The 23,315-nt window shown below is 40.2% G+C and overlaps 1 protein-coding gene across 1 annotated transcript in view; it reads left to right on the forward strand.

Moving 5' to 3' along the window:
- Galnt5 (polypeptide N-acetylgalactosaminyltransferase 5) overlaps positions 1-18,628 on the forward strand; it is a 41,947-nt gene extending 23,319 nt beyond the window's left edge. Inside the window, exons 4-10 of the mRNA XM_052181131.1 lie at positions 2,741-2,876; positions 3,443-3,562; positions 5,709-5,826; positions 7,703-8,026; positions 11,998-12,078; positions 15,090-15,251; positions 18,488-18,628. Coding sequence (XP_052037091.1) covers positions 2,741-2,876; positions 3,443-3,562; positions 5,709-5,826; positions 7,703-8,026; positions 11,998-12,078; positions 15,090-15,251; positions 18,488-18,628 — 1,082 coding nt within the window. The remainder of the gene's footprint in view (positions 1-2,740; positions 2,877-3,442; positions 3,563-5,708; positions 5,827-7,702; positions 8,027-11,997; positions 12,079-15,089; positions 15,252-18,487) is intronic.
- Positions 18,629-23,315: the final 4,687 nt, after the last annotated feature.

Below are 23,315 nucleotides of genomic sequence, written 5' to 3' on the forward strand. Positions count from 1 at the left end.
CTGTGCTAAGTTTTATCAAGTATATACTTCAGGAATTGCCTTTGAACAAGGTGGGATGGCCTACTCAGTGTATCTTTCTCATTACCCTGAGCGTTCTCTAGCCCTGTGAGCTGATGTGAATTGGAAACTGTAGAAAGTCTAAAGACTACTTGAAAATCAGAGATTAGCTGGGCAGTGGTGGCTGGCGCATGCCTTTAATCCCAGCACTTGAGAGGCAAAGGTCAGCCTGGACTACAGAATGAGTTCTAGGACAGCCAGGGCTATACAGAGAAACCCTGTCTTGAAAAAACAAACAAACAAAAAAAAACAAACAAAAAATAAAAATAAAAAGCAAACCAAATTTAAAAAAAGGAAAATTAGAAATTAGCAAAGATGCTAAGCAAAATTATTCTCAGGAATGCTTCAACAAAACCAAGAGCTAAAAATTAAGAATATTAGTCATGTGTCTACATAGCCATGTCTATCTTCAAACTATTCACCCAGTGGAATTAACAGAAAAAAGAGACATGCATCTGGCAAGGATCGAGCTAGACAGTCAAGGACAGAGAGCAATAAGATTCAGACTATTTTCCCTAAAGGATTAATTAGCTACTTTTAAAGTCTGAAAGGATCTTCTCCCAAACAATCAGCAACTAGCCAGTCCTCTTACCACTAGTAATGGCAATGGTGCCCTCAGTGCTTGGTGTCTGAGTCTAATGCATATACAAAGGCTCTATCAGATGGCTGCTGCCCGAGTGAGAAGTTCCAAAAGACCAACCAGGATGCCAAAATTCTATGGGCAGGAGAGCAACAATATATTCCTAAGAATTATTCACCAAAGAAAGGTGAGGCATAGAGCAGGGAAACTCCTCAGTGAGAGTCCTAGGTCAGATTCTCAATCACTCTATGACAGGCCCCTTAGCAAAATCCTTGGCTTGTCATTAGCATTCCTAGAGTCAGTCAACTACTTCAAGTAACTACCCAACAAGAAACATCAAACTCTTGACCTACACCAAGGTTTCCTGAAAAGTATGAGTGGGCATCATTCTTCATATTCCAGAGTCTGCTTCTGCTGTCTCAGTATCACTTCAAAGCCATTAAGTAAAATTAAATGAAAAGCTAGACCCATGCTCCTCTAGAAACTATAAACGTAATGATTTAGCACTAACCACTTGATGATACAAAAGAGTGCCTGGATGGGTTGGAGTACTTGGAGTACTATGGTCATGAAGGAGCTAAGGATATTTGACGTACTGAGCACCTTGAAGTTGGCAGATTTTTTTTCTTTTCTCCTCCTCCTCCTCCTCCTCCTCCTCCTCCTCCTCCTCCTCCTCCTCCTCCTCCTCCCCCTCCTCCTCCTCCTCCTCCTCGTAATTGCTGCTGTTATTCATAAAGCCAATCTCCAAATAAGCCAGCATTACCAGTATGCAGCTCAAGAAACCAGAAATTTATGATAGGTTATGACCAAGATTGGATTAAGTTACTCTGAATTTGCATTTAAACAATTCATCAAAAAAATCACTGGTGAGGACTACTCACCATTTGTTAAGAGTATTAGGTAGATCGTAGAAGCCTTACCGTAGGGTAAAGAAAAAAGGACCCAGTTATTTGTGTGCACTTCACTCCTCTCCACATTTCCTCATGCCTCACAACCTCTCTGCATCAGCACAGCCTCACATGTGATGATCCCACCACAATTAGGAACACTACCTGGAGCCAGCTATGCATGGAACTCCTTGCTTTCTTATCTAACACAATCCTGAGATTTTATTTTAAAGTAAAATATCTAAAAGTAGAGCAATGGTATCCGAGCATAGATTTTCCTCTTCCCCCGAATAAAGCAATATAAAAATTCCAAAATATGTTTTAGGCAGGTGCTACTTCCCTCAGATCCTGGCAACAGATGAATGAGAATATCAACGAGGTAGGATCTGGGCCAGGTGGGGAGGGAATGCAGCTCTGGAGCCCCATCGTGAGCTATGTAATGAGTTGTTTCATACTATCACATGGCACCCGAAGTAAATTACCTTGGAACGTTGCCTTAGCTATTTGTTCATCCAATCTTTATCTCTTAAGTAGGAATTAGAATAAGTCTATACTGCAAGTTTGTAGTGGGGAACAGATAAGACCACTGGGCAGAATAGAGGCACTTGATGGTAAGACTTGCTCAAACAGGGGAAGACATGGGAAGACATGCTAACTGGGCAGTCAGGTCCAGGAGTGGTCAGTGAAAACAATAATAAGAATGAAGGGAACCTCAAATGAAGAAGTATCTCTCAGACTGGCCTGTGGGCATGTCTGTACAGCATTTTTTTTAAAGAAATGATTAATGTTGGAGGAACCATGCCACTGTGAATGGTGCCACCCCTTGGCACCAGTCCAAGCTGCATAGGAAAACACTCTGAGCAAACCTTCACTTCTATCAATGGCGAGTGGTGATCGCATCATTTAAACCAAATCAACCCTTTCCTGCCCAAGACGCTTTAGTCATAGTTTATTACAGCAAAAGAGAAGCAAGCATGTCACTAGCTTGTCAGTTGTTTCTAGTCATGAGTGGTGTTTATCCCACAGAATCTCTATGCCTGAACTCTTTCCCTATTATTACAAATATGAACTTTTAGGAAGCAGAAACTCAGTGAGAAAGGAAGGCAACCATGTTCACAGTCATGCCTCTTGAACAATCCCTAACATCTTTAATGATGAAGTATATGCACTTGCCATATTGTACAGGATTTTCCAACGATCTCTTTTAACTCTACAGGTGATGTGCTGACATTCCTAGACTCACATGTGGAGTGCAATGTGGGCTGGCTAGAGCCCCTTCTGGAAAGAGTTTATTTAAATAGAAAAAAGGTGGCCTGCCCAGTAATTGAAGTCATCAATGACAAGGACATGAGGTAACACTGCCACACCTTGACACCAGAGAGTAACAGAGAATGATGGTCCTCACATGTGCTATGTTTTTTAGAACCTAAGAAGCATGACCTACTCACCCAAAGAAATGAAAACACATGATAAACATCTTGGGTTCAGAAGCTGTCAATTATCGATCTATCTGGCCAATGCACCAATATTTACCTGCTAATAAGTCCAACTGCTCATTATCATATTCAACCTCTTTGCTAGTCAGTTGAACTCCCAAATATTAATTTTTCTCATTTCTAGTCATACCTATATAGACTTTACAGAAAGTCTATATGTTCTTCTAAGTTGTTGGGTTTATTTTAAAATGGCCAATATAGACTGAGAGATGAATTTAAGTTGAAAGAATTCATCTTACCAGCCAACTACCCATGTGGATCATATCTATAAACTTCTCAGAGGTGATGGTGCAGAATCATATGCAACATCAACTGTCGCATATCTGAGCTGGTCACAAGCTGTGTTAGTGAAGTCAATAGAGACACAATAACCTTAAAAATTACATTTGCAAACTTCATTCATTTGGTTTGTTCTGAATTAGTTACATGACAGTGGACCACTTCCAAAGAGGTGTCTTCACCTGGCCCATGAACTTTGGCTGGAGAACAATCCCTCCAGATGTTGTTGCAAAAAATGCAATTAAAGAAACAGATATAATAAGGTAAGTATGTGAAAATGAGGACTAGACAGCAGTCCTAAGTCCTTTTGTTTCTTTTTTATTATTTCTTATTAGATATATTCTTTATTTACATTTCAAATGATTTCTCCCTTCCTGGTTTCTCCACTCAAAGATCCCATAAGCCATCTCCCCTTGCCCTGTTCCCCCAATCAACCCTCTTCTGCTTCCTTGTCCTGGTATTCCCCTATACTGCTGCATCGAGCCTTTCCAGGACCAAGGGCCTCTCCTCCCTTTGATGTCCAACAAGGCCATCCTCTGCTGCCTATGTGTCTGGAGCCATGGGTAACACCATGTGTACTATCCGGTTGATGTTTTTGTCTCTGGGAGCTCTGGGAGCACTGGCTCACATTGTTGTTCCTCCTATGGCACTGCAAACCCCTTCAGCTCCTTGAGTCCTTTCTCTAGCTCCCCCATTGAGGACTCTGTACCCAGTTCAATGGCTGGATGAGAGTGTCCCCCTCTGTACTTGTCATGCACTAGCAGAGCCTCCCAGGTGACAGTTATATCCGGCTCTGGTCAGCAAGCATTTGTGGACATTGATAATAGTGTCTGGGTTTTGTAATTGTATATGGGATAGATACCTAGGTGGGGTAGTCTCTGGATGTTCTTTCCCTCAGACTCTGCTCCACACTTTGTCTCTCCTTCTGTGGGTATTTTGTTCCCCCTTCTAAGAAGGACCAGAGTATCCATACTTTTGTTCTTCCTCCTTCTTGGGCATCATTTGATGTGTGGAATGTGTTTTGGATGCTTCTGGGCTAATATCCACTTATCAGTGAGTGCATGCCATGTGTGTTCTTTTGTGATTGGATTACCTCACTCAGGATGATATGCTCCAGTTCCACCCATTTGCCTAAGAATTTCATGAATTCATTGCTTTTAATAGCTGAGTAGTATTCCATTGTGTAAATATATCACATTTTCTGTATCCATTACTCTGTTGAAGGACATCTGGGTTCTTTCCAGATTCTGACTATTATAAATAGGACTGCTATGAACATAGTGGAGCATGTGTCCTTATTACATGCTGGAGAATCCTCTGGGTATATGCCAAGGAGTGGTATAACAGGGTCCTCTGGTAGCTCAAATTCATCTGGAACAACAAAAAACCCAGGATAGCTAAAACTATTGTCAACAGTAAAAGAACTTCTGGGGGAATCAGTATCCTGGACCTCAAGCAGTACTACAGAGCAAAATGTGTTAAAAACTGCATGGTATTGGTACAGTGACAGACAGGTAGACCAATGGGATAGTATTGAAGACCCAGAAATGAACCCACATTACTATGCTCAATTGATCTTTGACAAAGGACCTAAAACCACCCAGTGGAAAAAGGATAGCCTTTTCAACAAATGGTGCTGGTTCAACTGGCAGCTAGCATGCAGAAGAATGCAAATCTATCCATTCTTATCTCCTTGTACTAAGTTCAAGTCCAAGTGGATCAAGGACCTCCACATAAAACCAGACACACTGAAACTAATAGAAAAGAAACTGAGGAAGAGCCTTGAGCACATGGGCACAGGGGAAATTTTCCCGAACAGAACACCAATAGCTTATGCTCTAAGTCCTTTTGTAAAGACAGAACTTAAGTGGTTTTTAAAAATTATGCTCTATTATCCTGAAAACCAGAAAAAATATAGGAGTCAATTAGACATACTAAAAACTCCGTACTAGGAGCCAAAAGCAAGGCAAGGCAGCAAGTTTAAAGATAGTCTAGGCTACAGTAGTAAGATACTGTCTCGGAAAAAAAACAGTATAAAAATTATAGCTCTATTCAAGAATTCATCAAAGCAAGCAAAGTTTCCTGAGAAGCTAGTTTTCTACCGCTCACCTTCAAATTCATTTGAAATATATCCAATTTATCCCTGAGCCAGAGAAATCCATAACAACCCTAGGGGTTGAGTCAGAATATAATTAAGAAATAAGAATCATAGTCCTACCCATGTCTTTTCCAACGCTAATGAGGCTCAATCTCCCAGAACCAGAAGCGTTTCATTAAAGCCAGGCTTCGGGCTCCATCCCAAGACTTTCCTGCACCTATCCAGAAATGCCTCTAAACTCTTACAGAGGACTCACTCTAGAAGTTAAGTTGCCATGGGATAAAGGTTTAACACAATCCTTTTTGTTGTAGGTGTCCAGTCATGGCAGGTGGACTATTTTCCATTGACAAAAGTTACTTTTATGAACTTGGAACTTATGACCCTGGTCTTGATGTTTGGGGTGGAGAAAATATGGAGCTATCATTCAAGGTATCCACTTCTAATTGTTCCTTCTTATTATTATGTCTTTTTTGAAAGTTTACCATTCTAGTGGCAGGGGAGATGACATAGTTGCTAATGTGATTGGCACGCAAGCTTAAAGATCTGAGTTCAAATCTCATGCAGAGGCCAAATGCAGTGACTGGGATGCATCTATAGTTTCTCTTGCTGAATCAGCAGTTCTCATTCAGTAAGAGAAACTGTTCAAAATGTAAAGGGGGGAGCAATTGAGGAAGACACTGCCTGTTACTCTGTGCACTCCTCATGCATGTAAACACAAGCATCACCACCTACAGATGCACACAATTCGAGTTTATGATTCTCAAGTGGCTCCACTTTACCAATCCAATCACGTATGTGACTGCCACTGGGAAGAAACTTCATCATGGTACAGGTTCTATGGAGTGAGTGGTTTGTTTCCCAGACTTGGAAGATTCAACCACTATTGCAAAACTCATGTACTTAATATTTCACAACAGTGTTTCTGTGTCTAAACATGGGGGAATTACTTTCTTTTTCTGCATAAAAACTATGGGATTCCTACTTAATATGAATTACTCTGGGATACATCTGTGACGTACAGAGACTCTCTTGGAATAGCTCTCTAATACATGGAAGGCAGCAGAAATATCTACAATGAGTAATCTTGATTAATACAAATGAGAAAGAATCCCGCTAGGGTAGGCCACTAGCAAACCAAGTGTGTGCTACAGCATCTTTGAAGACTATGTATGAAATGACTTACATCATTGACTCATGTCCAGGAAAACCTTAGCAAGAACAACAGAACTCTACCAGCAGCTTCCCTATGGGGCTGAGTATTCTCTCTTCAAATGGGTGTAACTTTGGAGGTCTTGACCAAGAACTTTTGAATTGGTTACCATGAGCCTATAAGTCTCCCAAGGCAGGGGAAGGTGAACAAATGGATATCTATAACTGTTGACAATTAGTCTAGATTCCGCCCCACAGTTACCTGGCAACAGCCAGGTATGCCTGCCTCACTATGAAAGAGACTGTTTGCCCCTCCTCTCTCTCTTGCTCTTGCCCTCTTCCTCTCTTGCTCCTGCTCCCCCTGTTCCTCCATCCCATTCTCCTCCCCACTTCTCTCCAGGTGCTCATGGCTGGCCTCTCCTCCTCCTCCTCCTCCTCCTCCTCCTCCTCCTCCTCCTCCTCCTCCTCCTCCTCCTCCTCCTCCTCCTTTTTCTTCTCCTCCTCTTCTTCTTTCTCTTTCTCCTCCTTCTCCTTTCTTCTTCTCCTTCTCCTTTCTTCTCCTTCTCCTTCTCCTCCTCCTCCCCTCCTCTGTCTCTCTCTCTCTCTCTCTCTCTCTCTCTCTCTCTCTCTCTCTCTCTCTCTCTCTCTCCAGTCCTCATACCCTGAATAACCTCTATTCTATACCTTCCTGGGGCTGATACCTCGTGGGGAGGAATGTGCAAGCACAGGTCTGCAGAGGCACCTCCTTCCCCCCACCTTACAGTGCCTCCATCAAACATATCCCTGCTCTCTCTTTCTTTGTATAAGGTACAACAATAACCATTTCCTGATTCAATCCAAGCAAGAACATGTATGACATATTTTACATATTGGGGTTCTATAAAGAGTCATTTAGAAAAGAGATCAAGAGAAATTTGCATAGATTGTTAGGAAAGAAAAATAGTCTGTTTAATGGATCAGAGAGCAGTCTACCATATACAAAATTAAATAAGCCTGTTGGATCTTTTGTCTTTTGTAAAAATTCTTTTCTAAGTTGCAAGCACTACTTACCAGGTGTGGGGGCGAGTATGTCCAGACAGTCCCATGGGGTTGTTAATGGCCTGTGATTTGTGAACCACCACTTGATAATCAGTGTTTTTCACTGACTCATTCCCAGGTCTGGATGTGTGGTGGTGAGATTGAGATCATTCCCTGTTCCAGAGTGGGCCACATATTCAGAAATGACAATCCATATTCCTTCCCCAAAGACCGCATGAAGACGGTGGAACGGAATCTGGTGCGAGTTGCTGAGGTCTGGCTTGATGAATACAAGGAACTCTTCTATGGACATGGGGATCACCTCATAGACCAAGGGCTGGATGTGGGCAACCTTACCCAGCAAAGGGAGTTACGGAAGAAGCTGAAATGCAAAAGTTTCAAGTGGTACTTGGACAATGTCTTTCCAGACTTGAAGGCACCCGTCGTGAGAGCTAGTGGTGTGGTAAGTTTAACAAGGCCATTTGCTAAAGCAACAGAAACTCCTTCAAGCATGCTTAGAAAAGAATGACGTATGATAATCTAAGCTACGGGCATGGATGCCACTAAGAAGGACGATAAATAAATGAGAGCCGCTAGAGATAAATCTGAGGAAATCTATCACGTCACGATGACTGATAACTAAATATCACATACCTACACTGTACATAAGAGACCAGGCAGTATGTCAAGATGTAGACTTCAATCTCTTCCTTTGGAATTTGACATTGAATAGAGAACAAAGAAAATAAGAAAACCAAGTATGGATACAGAATATGAAGGCTCTTACGAAGGAACGGGCCAGGAGTGCTGGTGCCTTCTAACTGCGTGCTGTCAAGAAGTCCTATCAGAGGATTAGAAGGCAGTCTGTGACATATTGTCCATCCAGCTCCGAAAGAGAAAAAGCTCCGACACAACTCAGGACAGGCTGTGGAAATCAAAATATGGTGAGGTGAACGCAACTGTCCAGGGATAAATGGTGAAGCATAGGTAGAGAAGTGAGATCCTGTGCATTTAGATCCCTGTGGGTGATTTTCTTTCTATGTTTCCTTCCTTTTTCAAACGGAGTTGTATACAAGCTTCAAATACAGAGGATGTACAAATTTTAATTGGGTTTTGGAAAACTTTTGTAGAGAGGTTGAAAATAATAAAATTAGTCAAGGCACTAAAGGAGGTTTCACAAAGGGTAAACTGAGGCAAATAGTTTAAACGGGGCACAGTGCAAAGGGAAACTTGGAGAAGCTGAGTCCCTGGGGCAAAGCCTGGAGTGCACCCAAGAGCGCAGTTTCCTGCCATGGCATGCGACAAGCCAGCCTTGCACTTGAGCTCATGCTTACCTTCCTAATAAGTCTCTAAGTTCACGTTTTCACCCATAGCGCTGAACCCACGTTCAAGAAGCTCTCTAATTTGACTGTCAGTAGATCACTGGTCTCTGGCTCTTCCTAGGAAATAGATGTATCAATCAGCCCCTCTCCTAGCCTGTCAAACCTCCTGATAATGAAGACTTGCTAAAAACAATTGGTATTGTTGTCCCTACTATGGAAATCCAGAGTATTAAAAACAGGAGAGCACTCTGAATATTTGAAATCTTATAAAATTTTCCTTTAAATACATGTAACCTGGCTTATTTGTAACAAAATGTTGTGGACAGTTCCCAAGAGTTCATCAGGATTTGGGGTAGGTCACTGAATAGAAAGGACAGACTGGCCTTAGACAGGTCAAACATATCACTTCTGTGTTCCCATTCCCTCCTCCAGACAAGGATGGCCACCAAAAGGCTCAATAAATTTCTCCAGAGAATCTGAGCAGTAGCATTACTGAACCTCAGCCACCAGAGGGCGGACGCAAACTACCTTTTGATTCCTCTGTAAGAGCTACTGCTCTTTGATAGACTCTCCTCACAAAAAAAAAAAAAAAATCTCCTGCAGACGCCGCCATAATGTATGAAAATGCTGTGTATATATTTCACCAGACCCTCCCTTTTTTTTGTATTTCTGTTCTCTTTTCTGCCTCAAATTGCAGACAAATACTAATGAAGATACCATTTCCTTTCTTCTGACAATGCTGTTATTACCATTTTAAATCTTTGAGGTTTCTTTTTTTTTTCTTCTAGTTAATACTGAATATAATTCAGTAGACCATCACAATCAGGAAAAACTTCAAAAAAATAAAATAAAATCTGTTTCTTGATTCACATTTTCCAATAATTCAACCTGTACACCTTGAAATTTATGCCCAGTCAACGTTATTTTTATTGTAATTTCTCATAAGGTCAATAATATTTTAAATCAATAAACAGCCTCATCAACACTGTTTTTATTAGAGTTTGTTGTTAGCAAACAGCCTAATCTTAAGATTTAACGATTATGTAAATAAGTGTCAGAAATCCCGGCCTTTGACATTGGGAAAATGAAATAATTCAACACAAAAATATAAAATCTATTCAGTACTTGATTTTTTTTAACTTGAAATAGAGACTTATTTAGTTAGTTAGTTTTTGCACGAAGGATCAGGGAGGAGATGTTATCCCTCAGCCTCCAGTGCTTTCCAAAACCTGCATGGAGGAACGGTTTGAAATCAAAACAAAACAATGTCAACAACAAAACTACATAAACTAAGCCTCCCCGAACCGGGTATTCTGGGTAATGCGCGGCCGGGAGCCAAGTAGATCTAGGAAAGGAAACACTGTTCTGAGCTGAAGGCTGCATTCTGGGAGGTTCTGAGAAGTTCTAGGATAGGCAACTTGCTTAGCTGTGTTGGAGCCAGAGTTTTCCCACGTGTTTTTGGTGGGATTTCTGAATGAGGCACGAGGACACGGAACTTAGTTCTCCGTTAGGATCCCAAGGACAACTAGGGTTTTGATTTTCTTCTTTGAACTGCAGAAATGTTCTGTGCCTTGTGTGTGTGTGTGTGTGTGTGTGTGTGTGTGTGTGTGTGTGTGTGAACTTAGAGTGCCATAGCTCGGTTCTCCACGCTGCCCCTGCTCGGACCTACTGATTGTGGATGTGCACGTATTTGTCATTTTAAGCGGTGAATGGAAATTTTTGAAGATATTTTTTTAATGGAGATCTATCCTCCTAGAATCGCTTGGTGTTTCCCTGTGTCAGACACCGTAGACATTTCCAACCAATAAAATTGCCGATGTTTGTTTTTATTCCTTGAAGGTCAGTGAGGGGTCCTAGCCCTAGCAGGTAGATGAAATGTTTATTTCAAATCCAAACAAAGGTCAGTGTGAGGTTTCAGATGTCCAGAGAGAATCTAGCTTCCATGTTTTCTCCCTAGTGGACCGAGCCTTTTTCCTCAAACCCTCTGGCAAAAGGTGGTCCTTCTGTGGAGCAGCTCACTCCCAGCTCTGACTTGCTCAGACCCACATCTCACACACCCCACATGGCCACACCCATTCCCATACGTTACCAAGATTGCAGTAATCCTTCTTGGGGCTTCTCTCTGTATTTCTGACCCCACGAACCACTCCCTACTGATCCTCAGGCTAAGCTACGCATTCACAAGTACAAGCCAACACACTAGACCCCCCCCCCCCCTCTGTAAAATCTGATGATCCTGTCGCCAACAAGGCCTCTATTATTGCAACACCCTAGAACTGGAGCTCTGTATTGAAGGAACAAAAACGTGCTCACTGTCTCCCAAGCTTATCTGGCTTTCACAGAACGCATATAAATCCTCCTCTATACCCCCACTTAACTGAAAACCCTAAATTGCATAAACCTACCATCTTGTCAGTCCTGCCCAGCAGTCAAAGGAATCAACCTTGTCTGCATTAAATGGTGACTGAGAGAAAGCTTCCTCCCTGTCTCACCCTGTAAATCCATTAAAAACTCCAATCTGCCAGAAAGGGACCTCACGTTTGGCTCATGTTTTAGCTTTCGTGACTTTCCTGTAATGAGTCGTCACTTAACTGAGTCATTAGAAAGAGTCTGCCAGGGAATTAGCTGGAATCCACGGTTCTCTGAAGGGCTCAATTTATCTATGTCTCAGTACCTAAGTGATCAGATAACTTAGACGGGTCAGCCAAGGAACACAGCCTCTAACTCTTGGCTTGAAATTGAATGTGCGGACACTGACTTTTAAAATATGCATTGAGATCAATTCAAACCCTCCCGTCCTAAATCCTGACCGCTTTTCCCAACCTTTTCTCACTTTAATTCAGCATTCCAGCAAAGGGTTAATGACAAGCTAATGTTCATTGCCACTGTGACTGAATCAGGCTTAAACTGACAGCTGTGCTGTGACAGAATGACACTGTGTCTCTTATAGAGAAGTGACCAAGAAAATCACATAGTGCAGACTTTAGCTAATCTATTGACCATCTTTTAACATTATGATCCTCTACTTTATATTTTCTAAATGTGTCTGAATGTTTTCTTGTACGTTAAGGTATGTCAGTCCTTAATGCTCATTTTGTATTTTGCTTCCTAGCTCATTAATATGGCCTTGGGCAAGTGCGTTTCCATTGAGAATATCACAGCCATCCTCCAGGACTGCGACGCGGGCAGCCAGGTAAGCTCAGCCTGGGATCTCTGTCTCTTTGTATTGGCCATGAATAGTGACTGGCATGCTTGCTACTCCCATGACAATTGACCTCCATCCAGGAGAAATCCATAGATTTCTCAATGCCAGTGGAATCAATAGTCTGGTATAAGGAAGTACCCTTCGACAGAGAAGCGAAAATAGAAAAAGTTGTTGTTACTGAAGTCCTTGCTCCGTGATGGATTTATTTTTGGCTTTTATTCTTCATACACAAAGTCTTAAACTTTTTTTGTAAGAGGCAGTGAAGATAGTGCCTATCTCTAAAGCTGAAATGAATTGGCAACACACAGGGTCTGATAAGCACTATCTAATGGTGGGCACTCTGTAGATGTTGGATGTGGTGATAAAGACAAAAACGCCCAAAATACAGCTGGCAAAATGGCTCAGTGGGTAAGGGGGCTCGCTATTCAATGTGAGTTTAATTCCTGAGACCCACATGAATGTGCCCCGAAAGAATCAATTCCACACTACCCCTCTGACCTCCACACACCAGCTGTGACATACATGCCTGTGTGTCATATATGCACACATATAAATACAACTATAACAAATTTAAAAGTTTATCAACAGATAATATAGAAGCCGTGTTTCTGAGCAATCATTCGGAGGAGTCAGCTTTGTTTTCTGATTCCATTCCTCTCCCCAACTTGTCTCCTTCTTCCAAAGTTTAAAGGAGACATTCCATAAATCATGATCTCTAAAGAAAAAAAGTGAAGGGAGAGGGTGTGGGCCAGGAAAGACAGGAAAGGACTACTCCTGCTATGCTATAGGCAAGCTCCACGTGTTGACACATCCCTCTCCAGCACCTGGACCCAGTTGAGAATGGTATCTGCTTTGGATGCTAAATCGGACTTGTGAGAACACTAATTCATGGGTACAAATCTTCCCCCCAGATTGAAAATCACACTTTGATAGACAGATCCTTTTGCAATGGTGTCCTTGGCTTGCTGAATTATTTCTTTGTCCTGATTTAAGCACTGTGGCTTAGACTTTCAAACACATCCCATCTCTACTTATTCCCAAGTTACCCTTAGAATAGAAGGCATGTAAGTGTAAATCTTCTGTGGATCATAAACCTGAAGCCAAGGAAACATAATTTCATAATTAGGAGAGAGAGGTGATAAGTTTAAAGAATCAACTGAAAGAAATAACTTTTTGTTTATTAACAATTCACAGTGGAGAAAGTCATAAATTATAGAAAAACCAACTACAGAATTAGTCTAAGCTATTTAAAAATATTCAATAATTTACTCCTTTAAAACAATCACTGTGGGAACTTAGCATACCTGTAAAATCAGTATTTCACCAGAAACCAACTTCTGTTCTTGGTAAATGAGTTGGGAAGTGGGGACCAAAGCATGAGTCATAGGGTCACCTCCTACCAGAAAACTCCATCACACTTCAGCCCTCTTGGACCTTTGGAGCTTCTCTTGCTTCTCCTATTGTTTGACTAATAAAAAGGACAGGAATGTAGAGGAAGTGCGCTTGATTTCGTTAGAATTGATAATGGTTAATGCCGGACTTGTGTTTATCAAAAGCAACTCATAAGAAATTAAATACTTAGCTTCACCCTCAATTCCTGTCCCTTACTTTAACTGCAAATCTTCTCAGATTTTTACTTTTAAACTCTTTCTACAGTCATGTTCAGCTTATCTTAGTAACTTTATAACCTCCTAGTCTGTTGTCTGTCCATGCTTCTCAGACACTGATAGCCACACAAATCACCTTGGGAATTGTTAGGTGAGACTCACTTACAGGATCCGTAATGGGTCTGGTTTCTAGCATTACTAGCTAGTGTCTGGGTGACAAGATGCTGATTCAGGGACTATTCTTTGAACAGCAAGACATGCTACTATCTCTTTAATATAGCCTTATAGTCTAAATTAAATCTTAACTTGAAGCCAGTCATAGTGACACAGGCATGTAGTTCCAGCTGTTACAGAGGCTGAGTCAAGAAAATAATGATTTTAGGGCTTTCCCAGACTAAATAGCAAATGCAAAGCTATCATGGCTTACCTGGTAAGCTTTGTCTCAAAATAAATTATATAAAAGGGATGGGACATGTAGCTCAGTTATAAGACATTTGCCTATCATGTGTAAAGTCCTTGGTTCAATGTTTAATACTATAAATAAAAGATACTCTAGTTACATTATAGACAATTCATAGAGGAAAATAGTTTCAAAATTCTTTTTATTCTGTACTTCCCTGCCCCCTCCATGGCAAATTTCACAAGGACCAGAGCTTTAAAATAAATGAATCAGCCAACCTTAAATTATTTTCAGGCAACTGTCAAATTGATTTTAAGGATTGGAAGCACTATTAAATTACCTGAAATGATACTTATTTTAAACACTGTCCATTGCTCTAGTCTGGACTTACCCTAGGAGCTGATCCTATGAATTGGGAGATGTTGCATGGTGGCAAAGACACATTTCAATAACTTTCCATCCCTTAGAACAAATCAACCCAAGTCCAAGTGAGAGTCTGAAAGAAGAAGGTACGGTGGTAATTTCCACTGAAGAAATCTAAGGCTGGGCTTTGATCCACATAAAGCCACTGATGGACAGGAATCTTAACTGCATGGTGACTTACACACTCTAATACTTAGCACCCAGATTGCCCATAACTCACAACACTGAAAATAACATCCATATTCAAAGATATACTTATTTTGCTAACAATATATGCTGCTTCCGGTAATATTTATTGAGAGCATCCTATATGCTAGACACATGAAAGCCATTACTAAAACCCACAGAGACAGTCTTGCTCTCCAACATAGCAATGGAAAAGATGACAGTAAAATAATGTACATACCTCATTAGATCAGAGTGCATGCATACTTCATTAGATCAGAGTGTACACATACCTCATTAGATCAGAGTGCACGTGCTCTCTCCTATTCCTAATAAAAGGTTGGGCAACCTCCCTTACCTCTGCTTGCTAACCGAATGACCTTGCCTGTTCCTATTCCCTACAGCTTCAACAATTTAATTATACCTGGGTAAGACTTATTAAGCACGGAGAGTGGTGTGTGGCACCCATCCCTGATAAAGGATCCCTGTCACTGTACCCTTGTGATAACAGAAACAACAGGCTTAAATGGCTGCACAAATCAGCATCCGCCTTTCGTCCAGAACTGGTAAGCATCCTCTACTACAAAGTCAACTTTCAATCAAAGGAGACATAAAGCTCCCATTATCAACCTCCTCAGTTGGAAGCCTTAAATATTGTCTGTGACAAAGGAGGTAGTATGAAGTTTCACTCAAGGGCAATAAAGACCATTTTTGCTACATTTTAATTCAATTTAAGTTTGTTTTGCTCTTTTTTCAAAATTTCTTTCAACTGAGTGGTTTAAACTAAAGGTACTCTTTTTTTCCCCACTATATTGGTCATCATCCTAGATTCTAACATTCATTTAAATCAAGCAACAATGTCACGCGTATTGCTGAAACTTGTTCCCATTGGTTACCAGAAAAGTCTAGAGGTAGAGTACATGGAAAGAACAAGAAACCGTATGCTTCCTACAAATGTTGCTGTCGAGAATGATTCCAGCTTCCCTTTCTGCCCTCGTCCTGGGAAAGTGGTCATTTCTTCACCTCTGTGTGGGTCCACAGATAAGACTCTCCAGGCACTGCAGGGACTGATTAAGGGAGGGTGACTGTGTGTCTCTTGCCAGCTTTGCATTTGGTGATAACACATCACCTTGCTGAGAATGTTTGCACCACAGTGGTTATCTTAACAAGCTACTCCCATGCTGAATTCAATCTCAAAGTCCATTCAGTTTCTCCCAGTCCTGTTTGAAGTGGACTCAAGGTCATAAGCTTTATCATAGATTCTTGAAACCTAGGAATAGTCTCAAGACTGTTTTCTCTCTGCAATCTCACTAGCACGCAGCCACCTAATGTCTTGCAGGCCATGGTGTTGGGGCTACAGTGAGCTCCTGACCATGCCTAAGGAACACTGTCTTGATTATGCTAATTGGTGTGGAAAGACGTAGCTTCCTCTTGAGTGAGACTATTCCTTAAAGGGAGATGCTGGACTATGTGAAGTAAAGTGAGCTGAGAACTACACAGCATAGATCTCCTAACCTCTGTTCATGAAATGTGACTAATCCCACAAAACTCCTGTCACTGGGAAACTCCCCACCCATTGTGGGATGCCATCTTGAACTGTGAGCTGAAATAAACTGTTATCTCTCAAGTTGTTTTTTATTGGTATTTTATCACAGCAACAGAAAAGAAACTAAGTTACCAGGCAATATAGAAATCATGATTCTGCCCAGAGCTGGCCCCAATCAAAACTCATTTTATTTTCAAGGGTGTTCCCATTGGTTAGGATATCTTTCTTTTGATGACATATTCAGACATTCTTTTTTTCTCCTAGCTAAACTCAGGGTCAATCTCCAGTGTTTTATATATATATATAAAACATATAATATATATTATATATATCTTATGTATATATATATATATATATATATATATATATATATATATATATATATAATTTCTCTTTACTGAATCTGATTATTGTCAGCTGATAGTATCAAATAGATAATGATTAATATATAAACTTCTACTTTTATTTTCATATTTTTTGAGAAAATTTCATGAATAGATATCAACTAAATTACATCACACCTCCTACCTCCTTAACACACTGCACTAAAGGTGCCACACACAGGGGCCAGAAGGTAAAGGGGACAATAGAAACCAAAACGTACTTTGTGTGCACAAGTGAATGTTGGACAAGATTGTGAGGCAGTATGTAAGAGTAGATCTTACATAGAAAGTCCATTAGAAAAGTTAAGGAACTAAGATAACAGGGACTAGGAATCTGTGGTTTGCTACATCATTGCCTTCTGTATTTCAGCCCCTCTGTCTAGATGTGTGTAGAAGGCCAGAGATAGATAGCCTGTAATTGACTCTGTCTGTCTGTCCATCTATCTTTCTGTCTATCTGTTCCCCCGCTCTGTGTGTGTGTCTATATCTCCTTTTTCTTTTTTCTTTTGACAATCATCATACAAATTCTCTTAAGCCCCTTGCTATCATTTTATAAAAATACCTTAGATAATTAAAGGGGAGAGGAATCAGATCCGTTTTAGAAGTCCGAGATCATCTTAGGTTGGCCTTGTTGTTTTTGACCTGCAGATCTGTCAGGAAGTGTTGTCTCTCAAATACTTTACCATCTCTTAATCTACCCTGGGACCAGGACTTTAACCCATCAGCCTTGGGGATAGCATGCAAAAGCAGTCCCTAAGATAATGGAGAAGCACCATGAATAACAAGAACATCTTTCTTTTCGGAATTTGACTCTAGATAGCAATGATCAGTTAAAATTACGCTTATAAATTTGCATTTTTAAGTATTCCCTAAGTCATTCTTCCCCTGATTCTCTGAACTTTGCCTCTTACTAGAACACCAGATTTGAATCATGGAAGTCCTTCCTATCACTGGTCCTTCTGTATCTTTTGATGGGGAAGAAGTGATCTAGTTACCTCTGTCATTTGCCACAGACTCTATCTAGAGAATGCTGAATGACTTGCTTCAAGTCCACCTACTTTGCACAACCTTAAATATATGTAAGCATCATATTTCCAAGGTTTTATAAGAGTCACAATATTTTATGGAAATGCATTTAAAATGCTTTAGTGTAAAAGAATCCCCTTTCTGGGTAAAAAATTAATTATACTATTATATGTTATATAAAATTATACTAAACTAACATATTAAATTATATTAATGATTATTAATAACTAAACTTTTCATGGTCATATTTATGGTAAAGGGAGATTTTCAAGTTAAAAACTGCAAAGGCATAGTTAGTTCTAAGTAGATTATCTCCCACTTTTAATAAGTATTCAGCAATATTAAGGGCATCTGGAATATACTTGTCTTTTTCTAACTAAATCTGGGCACTGGACATTCGGTATTCTATATTATCAGATAAGGAGCTTCCAAACAAAATGTGTCATTTCTAGCATTTGCTGATACCAGTGAACATTCTAAGACATGAGCTGGATTAATAAATTAACAAGCTTGTTCTCTGTCACATTACATGATTTTTTTTTTTTTTGTTTTCCACCATCAATGAAGTAGTTACCCTATAGACTAAGTGACAACCAGAGTTTTTCCTTTACATAATGTAGTTATCAGCCATATCAGCATTTGCTTCCTGATGAATGAAAGCATTACAGTGCAGGGAAGTTAGTTCACCTAACTTGAGACAGACAAACTTGATGTCTTCCAAAGCTTGTGCTCATATCACTAGTTTAATTCAGGAGGGTTCCTGGGGGATTGAAAATAAAATTTGCTTATTAGATCTCTGTTGTCAAGTTTAGTCCATAGCTCATTACCATCTCCTCTTTCTCTTCAGGTGGATCACATTGTTTTTGAAAACTATCAGCAGTTATTATGCATGGAAGGGAATTTCTCTCAGAAGACCCTGAAACTGGCTACTTGTAACCCAATGGAACCAAAACAAAAGTGGAAATTTGAAAAATACTATGAAGTCTAAACAGAAATACTTTATCTAGTTAAGCTGCTATAGTCTGTGAAAATAACACTAAACTGGGTGACTCTATTTCTCACCATCGTGGCTTACATTTTCCATTTTAATAGCATTTGCATGGAAGGCTTTTGAAAATGACTACATTTGAACCACCAAATGATAACTCAGGGAAACAAGCTGCCACTGGGCTGGGCTGCTCTTCTTCAGCTCTGGGTGACTTTTGGAAGTGTCTGGGACCCACCCAGTGCTGAAGTGTGTACTGCAAGTCTTCCTCCCAGACCCTCACAGGTAACCAGGACTGAAATGTATAATGATGTCATGCTTCTGACTGCTCTCATGGCCCATGAGTAGAACTAAACACAACCACATTCTGATTCCATCCAATCCATCTACACGGATTCTGACACCTACAAGACCTAAGCAAGCTGCACAGCGACACCACCTTGTTAACATATCTCCATGTTTCCCTGGCAGCGTGTAGCAGTCTGATCAGCTCTCCATAACCCCTCCTAATAGAGGTGTTGATCTGGATGACGATGGAGTTTTCTTCTTAATCTGAAGCTATAAGTAGAAAAATTTAATTGAAAAGGGAGAAGCCTTAATGTATTTAATGTTATATATTGCTTCGGTTCACTTTGCGCTCTTTAATGATGCTACATTTAAAAAAATACTGATCATAGCAGTCATCTATTAGATTTCTGTATTTTTTTAAGGTAAAGAAGGAGAAGTAGTTGGGTCCCAAAATTCTTTATTAGCAAAAAAGCCAAAAAGCCAAAAAGCCAAAATGCAAAAATGCGAAAAAAAAAAAGCAAAAAAGCAAAAATGCAAAAAAGCAAAAAAGGAAAAGAGCAAAAAAGCAAAAATGCAAAAAAAAGCAAAAAAGGAAAAAAGCAAAAAAGCAAAAAACAAAAAAAGTGCACTTAGCCATTGAACATTCCCACACAGAGTTAAATGAGAAGAGTTGATATAATTAAAGCAGAAGTAATACTGAACAATAGGAAAGAACTAAAAATATGAAAACAATAAAAATACTACTTTAGATTTAGCAAAAGTCACTTGGATGAAGTAGTCTAAGAAACAGACTCCAAACCATGCCAAAGCAGAGCCAGATTTAAAGGGAGGAAATGATATAAGCAACTTTGATGGTCAGAGACGATGAAGGCTTGTCCCAGACCTGGCAGAAGAAGACAGGGATATGGCGCTTCTGATGGGAAAAGATGGAGCAAATCCCTTACTTACATGGAGCTGAGGATAACACAGGCCTGCCGAGGGATGCTGAAGGGTTCCATATCTGAACTAAGCTCTCTTGTTAAGTATACAGATCCTTAGGTATTGCTGAAGAAAGCTTAGAGACCAGGGTCTTCTGCAAGCCTTTTGGTAAGAAAACAGATGTTGGGAGACAGATTGCCTATCTGGTAACTCTCACTGGCCACCTGTGAGGAACCCGGAAAGAATTCAGATCTCTGGGTGTGGTTATCTCTAGTCTTTGCACCGTGGCTCATGGTACACCATTGCCCATCGAGGTCTTTCAAAGGACACACACCAGTTCCTTATTGAAGTTGCGCCTTGCAGGGTGGCCCTGATTGCATATACTTGCTGGTGGATTTAAATCTTTGTTCACCTGAAAGCTGAGCATTTTTGGTCTGGTTTCCTACTTGACACTTTATCTTCCAATTAATTACAAACAAGCACGACTCTGTGAATAATGAGAAAGGAAACATTTTTTTCTTTACCATTATAACATAACAGCATATTTAAGATGTCTCATCTTAGGAGCTGATGATAAGAGATTAATTTGAAAATGAGGTAATTTTTACCAAAAACAGCTATATGGAGAGAGAAAAGACACATGTCTTTGCCAATGGTCTAACTGAGTTGATGACCAAACAGTACAAAGTGGCCCTTGTCACACAGTTACTTTCATGTGACACCTTTAATGTGTCCCTGTCCATTTGTCTACAGACTGTATATTTTATCCAAGAACAGTTTCTTCAAAAAAAAGTCTTGTTAGCAGAAGATGAGTCATGCTTTGGCTAGATCCACCCGTGGATGTGAAGAAATGAAATCTTTCTTTCTCCCACAAGAGAACCTTCTGTGGCCTCTGCTCTATGCACGATCTAACTGTACCTTGTTATATAAAGCTACCTCTGAGAACTGTCCATAGAACAAAGGCTTTATTTGTAACATTGTGTGTTTATTTGGGGGTACTAAACTTTCTACCATACATTTTCCCACTTACCAAAAGATGCAAGGAATTATTATGAGTTAGGAATCTGTGTGGATTTAGTCTTGAAAGGAGACATATACAACTTGTATAAAACTCACAAAACTACAAGAAATAAGGGGAAAAGAGGGAAAAAAACCTAATTTTCATTTGGGTGCTTACATCCTTCTGTGTTTGTGTGTGTTCACCTTATTGGTTTATATACATCCTTCTTTCCTCCATATGACAAGGACAGTATCTATCTCTTCCTTACAACTAAGGAAGGATATGATCACTTCAACAATAGATAAAGCCCAGGGACCATTCTGCACAGTGTTCTGATTTTCAAATCCACTGCCAACATTTTTAAAATTATTATTAATGTATTATTTTACAAATTTACATCACAAATGTTGTCCCCTCCTGGTCCCCCTCATAGAGTTCTTCCCCCCATCCCTTTTTTGCCTCTGAGAAGGTACTCCCTGGGGCATTCCCCCTCCTTGGACTAAGCTACTACCAAACACATACACAGGCTGGTCCAAGGCCCCAGCATATGTGTACCAGAGGACTGCCTTGTCTGAACTCAGTGGGAGGGGATATACCTAAACCTGTAGAGACTTGATAACCCAACATTTTTTAAGAAGCACTCCCCCCCCCAATTTTTTTGAAGACCAGAAAGAGTACAAAAATTCTACTACAGCATCTTTTACATATAATAACTAACCTTTGATGGAACACTTTGAGAATTCTTTGGTAGGAGGATGGGGCTTCACATTTCCTTGACTTGGCTTAAGTTATTGCCTTTTCTTAGAGACATACCTATGTGTCTTGTCAACTTGAACATAGAGTGACCTTGTTAATATTTGACAGAACTAATTTGATCAAAATTCTAAGTTCCTGAACACTGGAGGTACTTCCTCCCCTTTAGCATACACAGCAGCTTTCTCTTTTCAACACTTATGCAGAGCTACCCCCCCCTCCCGTGGGATGACACAGCTGTTGTTGCTACAGTGCTGTTTTATCACGAGCGTCAAATTTTCTCAGTTCTGCTTGCTGACATTCAATTATCTGTCATTCACAGGACTGCAAAACCACCCTGTGCCATGTTCGCAAAGCATCATTAGCTTCCCCCGTATTACGTTGGAAGCATGCTTGTAGATGTTAGAAAACCTTCTTTCTAGCGTTGGCTCAGGATTAGAGAGGGTCCTGGACACCACTTACAGCGGATAAGACTTCAGCATTTCCAACCTGTCCTGATTTCATGAACGGCTTGCAATGATTTTCAGGAAGCTCTCAGCCAAGATAATGAGGTTGAGATAAGCCAGGTAGCACCTGCTAGCTTCTTGTTGTTAAATACTTCTACTTTTATGTTGAACACAACCAAGCAATCACATCTCATACAATGACCTTAATAACTTATATAAAACCCACAAACTATAAAAAAGAAAAGAAAAAGAGAGAATAATTATCATTGAATGCTTATGTGCTACTAGGTTTTGTGCATTCTCATCTTATTGGCTTGAATACATCTTTCTTCCCTCCACATGATGAGAGATGTGTCTCTCCCTTCTTTACACCAAGGAAGAATATGGTCATCCCATCAATATTAGACAAAGCCCAGTGACAATTCTATTCAATGTTCTGAATAGTATTTCTACTGTAGCACTCCTCCATCGTTCTGTTTTAAAGTAATAGGGTTATCAATGTAGGTGAGCCCAGGAAAGGCCCTGGATTACAGATTACTGGTTTAAAGTTGAGGAAATCAGTTTGGGTAAAAAGCCTTATGGTCTCTCATGAATGTTTCATAGGCAGAAAGTCAACCTTGGACCTCTCTAATTGAGCAACTGAAGTGGAGATGTCTGTGAGAACTCTCATAGGTTTTGTAATGATGTACAGCCTTGATGTGATGTAGGACTTTTGCTTTTCCATCTCCTGGACCAAACTGACAAATAGAAATGTAAAAATCTGCTACTCCATGAATCACAGGGCCAACCTCCCTTCCAGCAAAACTGACAAGTGATTCATTTTTTTAACAGAGATGGGAAATAGAATTTCAAAAACCCTTCAATTTAAAACACAAACAACAGTTTCTAACTTCAACTTGCTTTACAGACTGTGTCATAAAGATTTTACAACTGCTGCATGGGGTATTTGTTAATTGTTGCAAGCCCACTACCTAGATGGAGAAGAAATGCTAACCAAAGCTATTGCGCAGTGTTTATTTATTTATTTTTTTTGACAAATGCTCATTCCATGGGCATTTTGCATAAGTCACATAAAGTGTTATAGTCCTTTCTGAGGCTTGGTGGGGTGGTGTTTCATATGAAAGACAATAAATCAGCTCCATGGTGAAGCAGATTTAATGTCTCTGGTTTAGCCTGCATTGTTAACTGATAGTGGTTGTCTCCATCAGGATCCCTTTGCAAGTTTATGTGAGTTCTCTCTTGGAGAAACAAAATGAAAATTCCCATTTTCCAACATGAAGACTGA

This window comes from Apodemus sylvaticus, chromosome 5, assembly GCF_947179515.1.
Source record: "Apodemus sylvaticus chromosome 5, mApoSyl1.1, whole genome shotgun sequence".
Classification (NCBI taxonomy): Eukaryota; Metazoa; Chordata; class Mammalia; order Rodentia; family Muridae; genus Apodemus; species Apodemus sylvaticus.